General features: G+C 47.8%; 1 protein-coding gene across 1 annotated transcript; it reads right to left on the reverse strand.

Moving 5' to 3' along the window:
- Positions 1-566: 566 nt before the first annotated feature.
- On the reverse strand, positions 567-13,757 carry KLF15 (KLF transcription factor 15). Its single transcript, XM_058812993.1, has 3 exons — positions 13,735-13,757; positions 8,333-9,443; positions 567-2,614 (listed from the first exon to the last, which is right to left on the reverse strand). The coding sequence occupies exons 2-3, from the start codon at positions 9,376-9,378 to the stop codon at positions 2,446-2,448; spliced, it is 1,215 nt and encodes a 404-aa protein (XP_058668976.1). The 5' UTR covers positions 9,379-9,443; positions 13,735-13,757; the 3' UTR covers positions 567-2,445.
- Between the last annotated feature and the right edge of the window lie 603 nt (positions 13,758-14,360).

A 14,360-nucleotide genomic window follows, 5' to 3' on the forward strand; every position in this document is an offset into this window, starting at 1 on the left:
GCCTTCCTTTAACAATCTAATCCTGTGACTACTGGCCTCATTGCTCGCTCCTTCCATCCAGGGATCACACAAAGGCAAATTAAGTCCCACAGTATCATTGTCATGTGTTATTATCCCCCTTTTACAAGAAAGGGACGTGCAGAACAGCAATGGAGTCCTTTGTCTTGGGTCACACAGTGCGTCACCGTCAGTCTGAAGCAGACCTTGAAGCCCTTCCTCCTCCACACTAATCACTAAAGCTGGAATTCCTTCAAAGCCTGCTTGCTCTACCTCATTAGCCACCGTTTTACTGCACCTGTAGAGCTGTTCCAGAGCAGTCAGGAGCCATGGAAGGCGTTTGTGTCCCAGCGTGGCTGCCAGGCAAGGCGTGAGGGCTCCAGTGAAGAGAGACAACTCAGACATCTCACGCCTTCCAAGAACTTTCTGAGATGAGAAAAACTGAGGAAAACTTCAGAACTGATCCATCCTCTCCCTGTTACACAGCACCTGAAAAGTTACATCCAGGTGAATCAAAATTTCAGAGCTGGCTATAAAGGAAATTAATGAATAATAATTTCAAGGAGGGATTTAAAATTTCCATTTTCATTTTATTGTCAAAGTAAATATATTTTTATGAAGAACAAAAGAAAATATACAGAATTGTAACTTATGTACACTGGCTTTATAGGTATTTTTGTTTCCAATTTACACAAATTTGATACGTTATTAAAAGATATTTTATATAGATATGCATCTATGTACAGTTTTATTTACATACATTCATAGGATGTGATATAAACCAGTCAATAGATGATAGTTCATTTATATTAATTTCTAGAGGACAAAAGGAATGCATTCACTTTAGCCAGACCTGCTGCTCTCACACAGCATGGGCTCCTGCTCTGCCTAGCTCTAGGATCACACTTTCCTCCTTCCCATTTTGCCAACAGAAAAGACAAACAGATGCCGTCTGCGAATGGAAAGGAAATGCAACATCCATTGTAAAATCATCCCTAATTACTGAATCCTATTTTCTTCTAAAGCTTCGTACAATCGCCAGAGTTCAAAAGGAAAAACAAAACAAGAAGAAACACAAATAAAATCACTTGCCTGCTACCATCTGATTATTTGCTTAAATTCCCTTCTTAGCCAGCTATCACACAAATTTGTTTCTTTTGGCTGCTGTTCTCACCCATGTGCCCACCCCAGCTGCACGGAGCTCTGACATGGCTGTTGGGAGGAAGAGGATTGGCACTGAGGATCACTCCCAGGCCTCGGGCTCACAGCACTGTCCCACCAGCTCGTGTTCCTGCCACCCTCCCTGGGCACAGGCACATCCTGCAGACCCTGCCAGCACACAGACACTGAGCTCCAGCCAGCCAGGCCCTGACTCTCAGTGGGTGTGGGGATGCTGTGATGATGAGCCCAGTGCTCACCAGGCACCCCCAGGGCTGGGGCTCTGCTTTCTCACCCCACGTCACACGAGAGGGCAGGGGCAGAGACAGAACAGAGCTCAGAGGCTCTCACAAACACCTTTGTGCTGCCTCGTGGGCAGACAACAGCTCTTCTGCTAAAGGCAGTAGATGCTGCAAACCAGCCTCAAAGGAAAGCAGTGTCCTTTGGAGCCTGGGCATCCTTGCACCCCTCAGCAGCACGGGACAGAAGCACACACACAGTTCCAGAGGCTTCACTCCAAGCCATTCCATCCAGCCTGAGCTTCTGGATTTGCTTGGGATGTGTCTTTCCTTAAATATATATATATATATATATATATGTATGTATGTATGAATATGTATACATAAATATTTATATATAACCTAGCCAAGGGAAAGGTAAATGTGAGCTGGGAAAATCAGAGATGCATGGAGGCACATTCCAGTGCTCTCCAAGCCCTGTCTCTCCCTATCCCCAACTCCCACTGTTCCTCCTCCTATGGCCAGCCCCTACAAATCCTTGGCTCAGGCGACCCAAAAACAAAGGAGTTGTTTTCATTTCAAAAGGAATTTGCTGTTTCCAAACTGGACAAATAGACCAGCTTAATAAAAACTCACAATGAGTGGCCTGTACATGAGCAAAGCCCTCAGGAATGCCAGGGCTATAATTAACTAGCAGCAAGCAACTTTTACATTTTCCTGTGCAGCAGAAAACAGCTAAAAATAAAACACTGTAATTTCCAAAAGAAGCAGCAGCAAAGGAGAGACAGATAGAAGGAAAGGAAAATAATATCCTTAAAAGAAAACAAAAAAAAAACAAAAAAAAAGGAAGAAGCGCCCCGCTCCCCTGACCCAAAAAGAGCTTCATTCTCCAATCATCTTTGAAGGACATGGGGGCACTCAAACACGGTGGTATCAAGTAACAGCATGGACTGTTCTGTGGAGACAAATAAATTATCCCTAGGAAGGTGGTGGTGAGCAAAGTGCTGCGGTGGCTCTGGGCACGGCCGGCGGGCAGGCAGGGCAGGAGCCGTCAGTTCACGGCGCGCACGGAGCGGCTGCTGCGCGGGAACCGGTGCACCTTGACGTGCTTGGACAAGTGGTCGCTGCGAGCAAACTTCTTCTCACACACTGGACACTGGTAGGGCTTCACCCCCGAGTGGGAGCGCCTGTGCCGGGACAGCTCGTCTGACCTGGAGAACCTGCAAGAGAGGAGAGGCCTCGTCAGAGAAATGGGGGTTTGGTGCGCTAAGTGTCGCACAGCGAGGTAAAAAACATCCCCCCAGGTCACGGGGAGACTCCAGGAGGTGAAAGGGACACACAGTAGGGCTGGGCTGGTCCCAGCAATGATGGAAACACACAGCTACCAGCCCTGGACTCACGGCAGTGCACAGAGGCAGCATTGGTACCAGCCTTGTCCTGGACCCCATGGCATGGGTACAGCTTGACAAAAACAGTGCTGCTCTCCATCCCCCTGCAGTCCCCTCCAAAGCCACCCCCACCATCTCTGTCCTGCAAATCCAAGCACAGACTCCTCAAGCAGAAATAACCACCACTGTCCTGCAGGTGAGCTCTGTTTCAAGCTCCCACTAAAACAAGCACACCCCCTAAGTGCACCCAGTTTGAGAGGGATTCGAGATAAATCCAGCCAGAGCTATCCAGAAACAACATGACTTATTTAGATCCAGATGAAAAATTGGCTTCTATGTGTGCTCCTGCAGGCTAAATAAAAAGCCATTAATAGCAACAGAGATGCTCTGCATCCCAACAGCTGAAATTCAGGTGGGCCCCAATGGCCATTTGCATAGTTATTTGCATAGTTAGCATGGGTAAATTAAATCAAGAATGAGCCTTTAATTACCAAAACTGTATTCCATAATCCTTTGAATTTTAGATATTTTCCACCTTCCATCTCCAGAGAAAAATCCAAAATAGCCACCACGAATCCCACAGGTTTTATGGAACCCAAATGAGCTGATCCTTTGGCCTTAAGAGCAGGGCTGGCTCTATTTCCACTTTGGACATGACTAGGAGACAGAGGGTTAATTAACAATGTCACACTAAAACAGCCCTGTCCAGATGGGTACAAAAAATTTGCTGCCTGACAAAGGGCAATTAAGGGTTTTGTTGCCAGAGCAGTAACAAAGAGCAGCACAGAAAGAGAGCTTGCAAGAAATGGTATCAGCTGTTTATTTACAATAAATAAGTGAAGTCATGGGCACTAGCTGAACAAATCAGGGAAAGAACACGTAGAAAAATGTGCCCTTCTGGAGCAAAATATCACATCACCAACAGAGCGAATTCGCTATTTTTATGAAAGGGAGAAACCAGGACTGCTGGGCTCCTATGAATAAATCCCTCATGCAAGAAAAGTAAGTTTCCACATAAAGGTTTTAATTAGCTCTGATCTCCCGCCAACAGTTGAGGACCATGGCATAGGCACTGGGAAAGCTGGTAATGGTTTCCTCTGTTGCTGCAGCTCTTCAGACTGGTCATGCTCTCCAAAGAGCACTCAGCCCCTGGAAAACTGATCCAGGCACTCACCATGGGTAAGGTATGGGGTGGGCATCTCTCCCTGGGGCATTTCTAAGGGAGATTCTTTCACCTGTTCACTTGCTTTTCTTCCTTTCCTTGCTCTGGTATCCTCATGGTGAAAGAGTCAAATTCTCCATGATAAAGAGGCAGCTGTTATGGAACTGTCCACCTGTAGGGCCATGACAGAAGTTTCTCTTCACACCTTCTAACTGCATGTTTGCTTTCTCTAACACCCCTGGTCCTTTCAGCCACAGCTTCCCAAAACCACATTCTGGACCCAGAAGCAGCAGGGTCAGGGATTTCCCCCAAAGCAGTGAGCTAGTCCCAGGGCCAGATCCCTGTGGGGATGCTCTGGTAGGGCTATGGGTGAGTGGGCCTGGAGAGTGTAGGATGCTGCCTGTGCAGACTGAGTGTTGGACAAGGAAAAGAGCTGTGCCACATCCAGGGAAAAGAGGAAAAGCACTTTTGCAAAGAGCCATCCTCTTGTATACAGACCTCAAAGAAGCAAAACCAGATGTGTCTGGGTTGTCCTGTCCTATGTCCTTGGCCATTAAGGTCACCATCTGGAACAGAAGTGCAGTAGCACTTGGCTAATCCTGCACAAGAGCCTCACAAGTGCATTTTGAGGGGAATTGCACGGAGGGTGGGGGAGAAAGAGGCACATGTCAGGATTGAGCTTGGATGAGTTCATCCGATAAAAATACACTCTGCCTCATAACCATGTCCTTAGCTGAAGAGGCAGGAATGTTGCAACACTGTTCCCCAGCAGTGACGGAAAGATCAACTTACAGAGCCCACAGAAATAAACCTCAAGCTGTCTGTGTGTTTACAAAAAAACAACCCAAAGGTTAGGACGAGGAAGCTGGGAGGATCTGGCGGTCTGGCTCTGCAGTGAAATATCTGCAACACACTCTGGCACTGAGATCAACCCAAAGAAAGTGAAAATAATCCACTGTGGAATGCAAAATTCAAAAGAAAGAAAAAAATAAAAAAAGGAAGCCCCAAGGAATACCTCACTATTCTGTCACTGCCATTTCCAGAAGGATTCCTCCTTCAAAAGACAAGTGAAGGGATCTGGGAAATCCCACAACAACAAAAAGAGCCTCCTTCATCCTTCTATCTGGCAGGACCCCAAGGGACTGTAACTACATCTTTCCCTTGAAGAAAAGTCCTAGAGCTCCCTGATGCGTAGGACATAACCTGTGTCTCCAAGACACATGGGGACATCCCTTTGTGGCTCATGGGGCAAGAAAGGTCAATAGCTTCAGCCTGGTACTCCTGGTCCCTGCCATGGCCACCAGCCACTGAGGCCAACTCAGGCTGTACCTCTCCTCCACAGGGGAGTAAGCCTCTAGACAGATCCTTCCTGCCCATCCCCAGAGCTTTCCTGCAAGGAACCAGCACAGCTCCTGAGCACCTGCCATCCCCTTGCACAGCAGCAGCAGCAAGAAAAGCCAATGCAAGATGCCTGCCCTGCCCCATGTGTGGTACTGCCCAAGCACACTCTGGCCACATGTTAACAAGCCTTTAAACCCTCCCTGCCAAGCCAGGCAGAGCTTGTGGCCTCTGCTGTCACCAGCCAGAAGATGCAGTGGGGCATTTAAAGGCCATGGCCTCACCCCCAGCCTTGCAGCAGCTGCAGCTTTGCACACTGCTGTGCCAGGGAGGGAAGCAGGAGCTTCTCCCACCCTGTGCCATAACACAGCTGCTTCTCAGCTCTCTGGCCTGAGCAGTGCTAACCTGGGGTGCCAAAGGTAGAAGGTGGCACGACGCAGATCAGTGCCCTGACCCATCCCAGGGAGCACAAAGGGTCACTGGCCACTGCCAGTGAGCGCCACTCTACAGACTGCCTAAAACAGCCCTGTGCCTAGGAAGGGCACAAGCAAGCTAGGCTCAGCCTCCATCAGGGAGGTGCTAGGGGTCTCCAGCCATCCTAAGGGCTTGCTGGGTACACACTCCAACCCTGGTGTATTTAAAACATCGTGCACAGAGAGCTTGAGGAACCTTTAACCCTCCCACTGAGCTCAGGCACTTTGTGCTAGGCAACACTCTGTTTTGGTTTTGAAATTCCTATCTCCAGTGAGATCAGCTCTTAAGTGTCTTCAGTGAAAAAATAAATACGCAAGCACAAGAATGCAGGGGAAAAGGGGGAAAGCAGAGTCCAGCAGTGTTTTAGTGCTTAAATTCATTTGAGATTATGTAGACCTGGGAGCAAACAAAGTGGCCAGATGCAGTGGACTTAAGTCATGTGAGACTTAAGTCACAGTTCTCACTGAACTTCTGCAAAGGTAAACATGGTTTATTGATGAAAGGGAACTGGGTAATTCAATGCTCAGTTGGTTCTGGCCTTTGATGTGGAGCAGCATGCAGGGGATGTGCAGCAATCTCAGGCTGGTGCTAAGGATTGCTGTGAGCACAGGAGGCCTCTCCTGCTGGCTATAAACTTCTCCTCTTGCAGCAGAGCCCTTCCAAAGTTTGGGGGTTTTGGGGATTGAGATTGCAGCCCAGGCTGTGAAATTCCACAAGACAAACAGCACAAGAGTTTGAAAAGCCCTTTGCAGCAGCTGTTTGTGGACAAGACACATGTTCTTCATTATGATTAATTCCTCCTTCCTGTTGGGTTCATCTTTAAAAAGTTGTGGTGGCTGAAAGTTCAGGGTGCTCCAGGCTGTGGGACCTGCACTTCTTTTGACCCTCCAGCCAAGGCAGCAAATCATTTGCCACATTTCGAGAAGAGAGGCACCTGTTGCAAATTTAATCAACCTTTATCACTTACTATTTTTCCTAAACGTTCCCCTTGGTTTGGTATCTTGGGGAACACCAGCTTTGTGATAAGACAGAGCTGGAGAAGGTCACCCACAGGCAATGCTTCAGGTTCCTGATCCTGAGCCACACAAGTCCCTGGGAGCGTTGGTACAAACCTCAGTTTGGATTAGACAAACCCTCACTGCCACACACATTTGTCACAAAAAGGAGAGCTGTGCTCACATGCAAGGAAAGCCAGCATGACACCCACAGGCACATCTGCTGCCTGTGCACACATACTCCGGCAGCCAAATAAAAAGCGGCAAGTACCTGTCCTGCAGGTTGGGAGCACCCAGCCCACAGTTTCTGGGACCAAACAGCTGAAAAATGCAGCTTTGGTGAGAGCGTACCCTGAGCAGCAAACAGCCCACGAGAGGTGCCACCAGGACAAAAGGAAACCAATCACCACCAGTTTGTAGAGCCACCATAATCTGATCCCCCCAGCCCTTCTGAGAAACAAACTTCAGCCTGGTCCAGCTGGAGAACAGAGGGCTCAGCTCCACTGTGACCTTTTCCCTCAAACCAACCCAGCCATCTCTAACTGCTGCATGTCTCACATACTTGCATTTTTACACAACATTCTCCTGTTACTTTTTACCTCATCTGTTGCCCATGATCACAACCCATTTTCTCATTAGACATTGCTCACTGAAGCTCTGCAGCATATTATTTGCAAGAAATTCAATTTAATTTAACACAAGGCAGTTAAGATTATATTTTCTCCCATCATCATTTGTGGTGCTGTACATTAGCACTTGCCAGCAGGCAAGCCAGTAATAAAGCTAACTGGAAAGAGGGAGGATGGCACTTGTCAAAGCTTCATTAAAATAAAAAGCTGATACTTTTAAAGAAGACTAAATTTTTCAATTCATATTAAAAAAAATAAAATATTTTTAAAAATCCTTCTGCCAAACATTTTCTCAATCAAACCTGCAATCTTTCATTCAAGCAATCCTTAACTCCACCTCAGCCTTCTGGTTATGTTGTTACATCTGACAGCTTTTTTGCAACTTTGAGTGGCACCCACACATTTTTCTGAATCAAGACAGAGAATAAAACCCAGAGTATGCCAGAGTGTCACTGCCAGCATTTTAAGAAGGAGTGGGATGGAGTGCATTTTCTATGAAAGTGCACAGAATACTGCTTTTAACCATACTTGCTTATCACAGCCTTTCACTGGCCACATTTAGTCCCACACAGGGCTGTGCACAGCAATTCTGCCCTAAACCATTCAGCTCACTCAGCTGGTGCTGCAACCACACCAATGCAAACACCAGGTCTTACCTGCGGTAACAAGCTTCACCTGACCCTCTAGAATGAAATACAGATTATGATGGACTGCTTTTATTTGTTTTAAGACACTAAAGCTGCTGGTGCCAGCAGGTGAAGCTGTGCTATTTAATTTATCAGAACCCCTGCGTTACCCAAGAGGAAGAAAAAAGGTCTTCATTGTCAAACCAACCAAAGAAGTTCTGGCAACAGAAACAGTTTATAAATCAGAGTGCAAACCTACTTGCTCAGCAAGTGAGGTCAAGTGAGCAAGAAAGGGAAGGGGGACAGAGCTGGACCCCAATACTGACCTCCATCCACAGCCCGGCCACGTGCACGCAAAGGGCTTTTCTCCTGTGTGCCTCCTCAGGTGGGCTTTCAAATGGCTGCTTTTCGTGTACATCTTGGTGCAGCCAGGAAAAGAACATTTATGCATTTTAATGAGTTCAGCTGCAGGGTTCTTTTGAAATTTCTGACCCATGATGATTCCCGTCTGCCCCTGGATCATGCCCCCTGGCCCAATTGGCTTGGCGGCGATGGGGACGGGAGCAATGCGGACAAATTTAGAGGACAAGTTCAAATTGGACGACTGAACTATCTGAGGCACAAGGGCAAATGTCTGTCCTTGGATGTTGACAAGGAGCTGTGCAATTTTAATGTTCTCCTGTGCTGGTCCTTGGGACGTGGGGCTGGTGTTGGACTCCTGTTTGATCTGCACAGGCTGAATTTGGAGCATAACTGGTATTCCATTCTCCAGGGTCACTCCTCCATTTGAAGCTTGGCCACCTTCCGTTGAGCTAGTCAACTGCTCATTTTTACTCTCTTTTAAACTAGTACTGGGTAACATATGGTCTTTTTGCTGCAGCGAAGCAACAGAAACCTGGCTGCAAGCTCTCAAGTCCTTGGTCTCGCTTTTAGGTCTTTCTTTGAGCTCCAAGTCCATATTCTCCTCCAAAAATTCCTCAATCTCCTCAAGCGTGGGCTGAAATGGTCCTGAGTCTTCCATATCCACGGGAAATTCAGGCAACCTAAAGTACTCCTCTTTCACTATTGGCTGAAGTCTCCTTTTGTCCCACCATGATGCAGTGGTGGTGTTCCCCAAAGAAGCCTGGGACAATAAATAGTCTAAGATACTGTCCTGACTTTCTGCACTGGATGTGCTTCCATAGCTGGAGCTGAGGACCTGGGAGTCAGGGCTGGAACAAGAACAAAAGCTGGACGAGTCACTGTCATCTTCTGACAGGGGAGAGGGCAGCATTTGGTAGGACCTCACGCCAGCTGTCATGTCCCCAAAGTATCCAAGAGAAGACCTTGTTGATGAAAAGGATTCATCAGTAGGCAGCAAGTGATCCACCATTCCTGGATGATCTCTTAAGGATATCCAAACAGCATATACCAGGCAGCCAAAGTTCAGGTGAGAGCCTAAGTGCAGGAAAAAACAAAACAGCAACAGTCAGAAGTTGGTTTAATCATTTATCTCCATGAACTGAAACTCATAAAGCCCTCTAGCCCACAGGAAAGTACAGAGCATCCAGCCTCCCTGGGTACACAGGCTGCTACAAGCTTTGATAGGTCTGCACCACCCCCTGAGGACTGTCAGGGCTGAAGCGTTTTGCAGGATTGCACCACATATTTGCAAAAGAATGCTGTCAGAAATCATTTCCCAACCGTGCTCCAGATTTACAGCTCCCTCATAGAATATTACCAGCAAGAGAAAATAAATAACAAGCTTTCACCTAGCAGTGAAATCCAGAGCCAAAGAAGGGAATGGGAAAGAAAAAATAAAGTGTTGAAATTTTTACCACCAAAAAGAAACAAATAAAAAATGTTTATTGCTGGTGACCATAAAATGCAAATCCTTTTCCTATCTTGTAGCTTTCCACCAACCTTATTTTTAACTTCCTTAGTTCTACAAATATAGGCTGTTCAGCATAATGAAAGGATCAATCTGGCAGGAGCCAAAAATATTTACTATGCTTCAGCATTTACTAGGTGGATTTTCCCCTCCAGATGTAATGAATCAGTGTGCCAACGTCATCATCACCTGCACTGTCCTTAATAAGGCTGGCACTGAGCTAATTGCCATGCCCTGCCTGCCAGCTGGTGGCTGCTTTCACTGTGCTCCTCTCTCTGCGGAGCAGGGGCTGAGCCCCGAGCCAGCTGCCGCACCGGGAGGGCTGCACGGCATCCCGGCCTGCAGCATCCCGCAAATCCCGGGTTCCGTGAGCCCCAATCCCGCTACAAACCATGAGCGGCATCCCAACCTGCAGGATCCTGGGTTCCATGAGCCCTAATCCCGCTGCAAACAATGAGCAGCATCCCGCAAATCCCGGGTTCCGTGAGCCTTAATCCTGCTACAAACCATGAGCAGCATCCCAACCTGCAGCATCCCGCAAATCCCGGGTTCCGTGAGCCCATGAGCCCCAATCCCGCTACAAACCATGAGCAGCATCCCGCAAATCCCGGGTTCCATAAGCCCTAATCCCGCCACAAACCCACAAGAGCAAAAACCCCACCCTGGCCAGCACAGCCATCCTGGTGCCCACTTGACAGCCTCACTTGTCCCGCACTTCACCATCTAAAACAAGCAAACTTCCTAGAAAGGCCACTGGGGAGGGGGAGGCAGGAGGGACATCTATGTATTATTTTATTCCCCACCTCTTCGAGGGAAAAGAACAGAAATTGCTTACGGACGGAGACTGTGCCCCTTAGAGAGCAAAGGCAGAGAGCTCGGGATGGAGCCAACACTGGCCCTCAGTCACTCGCTCAAGGTGACTGATTGGAAACAGAGCTGTACATGTGCATAATAAAACAACTCTTTCTGTGGAAGGTATGTGCAGTGCAGAGATAGCAGTCATTCGATCAGCCTATGAGCTGGTGTGTGTGTGTGAATTAGCAGGCATGTGACCCAGCGTGAAGGAAATGCCAGTCAATCTTGTTACACGCTGTCATTTTCCACAGGCTCTGCCGCTGTGGACGCTTTTCCATGAATAGTCAATAGCTCCCAGTTTTGTGCAGATGAGGGGATGGTTGTTACTGCTGTTGCAGAGCATCTTTGCTGCCTCCAAAATCTCCAAAATTTGCCCTGTCTTTCCTTCTCTGGAGAAAAATCAAAAGGTGTTTGTATGCTCAGTGCTGCAGTGAACACAAAGCGAGGTATTTTACACAACACCCTTAAAGAGCTCTGTCCCATTGGCAACATCTATTAATATTTCCCAGGAAGGAGAGGGGGGAAGCCACATTTCTTAAAGACTTGTCTTCCTCCATCACAGACACATGGAGGAAACAGGGACAGGTTGAAATAAAGTCTAAAAGGAAGATTGCACATTTTCCTGGTCTGTGTCCCCTGTCAGTCAGTTGTGCCTCTGAACCAATAATGAAATACCTACATGTGCTGAACACGAGGAAGTTCAAACAGAGGTTAGTGGCTCTGTTTTGTGACCTTAGCCTATAATCATGTCCTATAGTAAAAGCAAAGAGTCAGAAGAACTGAACTATTTCTAACACACTTTTTTTTTTTACTCTCTATATTGCTGGAAAGCTCCCCCAGCAGAAGTCCTATAGCTGAGTTATTCCAGTTTTGAAACAGAAAGCACCATCTGCTTCTGACAAATTGGTATTGGCATCTGGTAAGAATTCACCCAAGCTGATTGTTTCTATCTTGCACCAAAAACTGGTGACTGCCTTGAGAAACACAGGGCAGAAAGGAAGACTTGCCCTCAGGTGGTTTCTGATTCTTCCTCTAATGTCTGTATTATTCCAGCCTAAACTTCTGAAGAATAGGGCTGTGAGGGAAATCTGGACTGCAACACGTGCTTTTCTAAGAAAAGCTGGCATGCTCTGCGTGCACCAAAAGCAGTTGGTGAACTTCTTGTTAAAAAAAAAAAAACAACTTAAAATGTTCAAGATTTCTTTAAATGCTTGGAAGAGCTGGGAAGCCACTATCAAAATATCAATATATTTCCCTGGGAATAGAACTAAACTGCAATTTGAATTAGGACTTAAATGAGGGAGAAAAAAACCGATAATGAACCCCTAGCAATTGCTGTGGGCCGGTTACCTCAGCAGAAAACAGCCAGCAGGCTTGTTTCCCATCTCTTTTGACAAGGAACAATGTCACTCGATGTAACCAGAGGCTTTTTAAGAGAGGACTGTCAGAGCCAAATAGATCCAGGCACATTACGGGCCAGTTCTGCTTTCTGTGCGCTCTCAAAACTTGCAGAACAGCCAAGAAGATTTTAGAGAATGCCTGGAATGCAGGATCGGGCCCTGGCTATATTTTTTTCCTAAAGGCCAGGCTAACAACCAAAATACTTTTATCCTTACTTTGCCTGAAGACACGGCCAAAAACAGAAGATTAGAAAACAAAACCAAAAAAAGCCGGGGCTATGAAGGCCATGAAAACTAATGATGCTGTTTCCATAACACACTTTCATCTCTAGGAACCCTGAAAACATGTTAGAAATGTAAGCACCTATAGTCGGACTGCAGTCATTGCAAATAGCCTCTCCTGGAGTGAAATACAGCAGCTGTTCAGCAGCACCACCGTCTCCAACTTTTTTTTACGAGTTCCCTGGGTTGTTATGATGTCCTTTCTGCCAAAAACATGTTGTTCTGTTTAAAACCTGACCATCTAATTGCCAGCTAAAAAAAAAAATAATGACAAAAAGCAAACCAGAGAAGACATATTTTTGATGCAGAGCAACATTAAAATGTAAAGTGCTTGGAACTTGCTGAAACACAGGGATGTGTTTCCCAGACTGTCATTTCTGGACAGTCAGCCCAGCACAACTGATCACACAGCATATATGACAGTCATTTCCTACATTTACTGCCACAGCTTTTTCTAGTTTAAGACTAATCTCTTCAGGGTTTTCTCTTGTTCTAAATCTGTCCAGGCTGACTTCTGCTCCACAGACAGAGCCATAAACAAGAAAAGGAAGCAGGCCCAGAGCTTCTAAGAAATTAAAAGAGAAATGCAAAGGGGGAGAAAAAAAATAAATAATAAAAATAATAATAAAAAGAAACCTTGAGCCAGGAGTAAACCCATTTGCTCTCATCTCCTCCGCAAGGTGGCTGTGCTGCTCCCCGGACACAGCGGGGTGCTCAGGTTTGTTTTTCCCAAACCCGTTGCTCCTGGGAAGCTGCAGAAACATTCCCAAAGCGTTCTTCTCTGAAAACTGTCCCGCTGCTGCCCCAAACTTTGGTTTCCACAGGAGGAAGCGTTTCACCTGCAGCGGGCACAGGCAGCGGCCCCGGCGGAGCGCACCCCGCAATAACGCTGGGCAGGGAAAGGGGTGCGGGACACACACACGGAATTGCCACTCCAGCACAGCACAGCCAGGCTTCCATGGCTGCAAAGCATGTTTGTTTGGGGTTTTTTTAATCGTGATTATTTTGTTTGTTCCGTCTGTCGAGGGTTTTAAAAAATTATTTATGTATTGTTTATTCCTTCCATCCCTTTTCAGGAGGCTTTGGGGAGCCTCTCTCCCCTCGCAGCGTGGTCGCGACGATCGGGAATGAACCCCCCCCCCTCTCCGCCTGTCACTCCGTGGCACGGCACCGCGGCAGCCCGCAAACAGCCCCCAGCCCTGGCCGGTGCCCCGGCGGGATGGAATTCCATCTGCCGGCAGCAGGGACACAGCCCCGGCCCCGCCGAGCCGCGGAGGCACCGCCGGCGGGACGCGGCCCCCGCGCCCACATCAACCCTTACCTGAACTCCTCTGCGAGCCGGAGGGCAGCAAAGGCCACGGGCGACCAGAAGAACGCAACAACAACAACAACAACAACGAGAACGAGGAGGGGAAAAATACCCAAACAACACAACCAAGCCACAAAAAAAAAAAAAAAAAAAAAAAAAAAAAAAAAAAAAAAAAAAAAAAAAAAAAAATTAAAAATTTTTAAAAAAGAAAAAAAAGAGGCAAAAAATAATTATAGAAATAATAATTTTAAAAAATGAAAAATTTTAAAAGGCACACACGCACAATAAACCCGCGGGAGTAGACCCAAGCAAGCCCCGAGCAGCAGCCCGCGGAGACAGGAGCGGCCGGGAGCGCGGAGCGGCGGCGGGAGGCGGGCGCAGCTCCCCCGGGAGGCGGGTGCGCGGCTGCGGAGCGCGGCCCCGCTCCCGTAGTACTATATCCCCCTCACATGACGGGAGCCCGGCCGCCGCGGGGGAGGCCGGGGAGAGGCTCGACCGCGTCCGCCGCCCCCATTGGCCCCGCGGCGGCGGGGGCCGGCCCGGGCCCGGCCTCAATGGGAGCCGCGCTCGGCCCCGGGGCGGTGCTGCGGGCCCCGGAACGCCCGGAGGGGCCTGCCTCACGGGACGGGGGGAACGGG

This window comes from Ammospiza caudacuta, chromosome 12 (genome assembly GCF_027887145.1).
Source record: "Ammospiza caudacuta isolate bAmmCau1 chromosome 12, bAmmCau1.pri, whole genome shotgun sequence".
Taxonomy (NCBI): Eukaryota; Metazoa; Chordata; class Aves; order Passeriformes; family Passerellidae; genus Ammospiza; species Ammospiza caudacuta.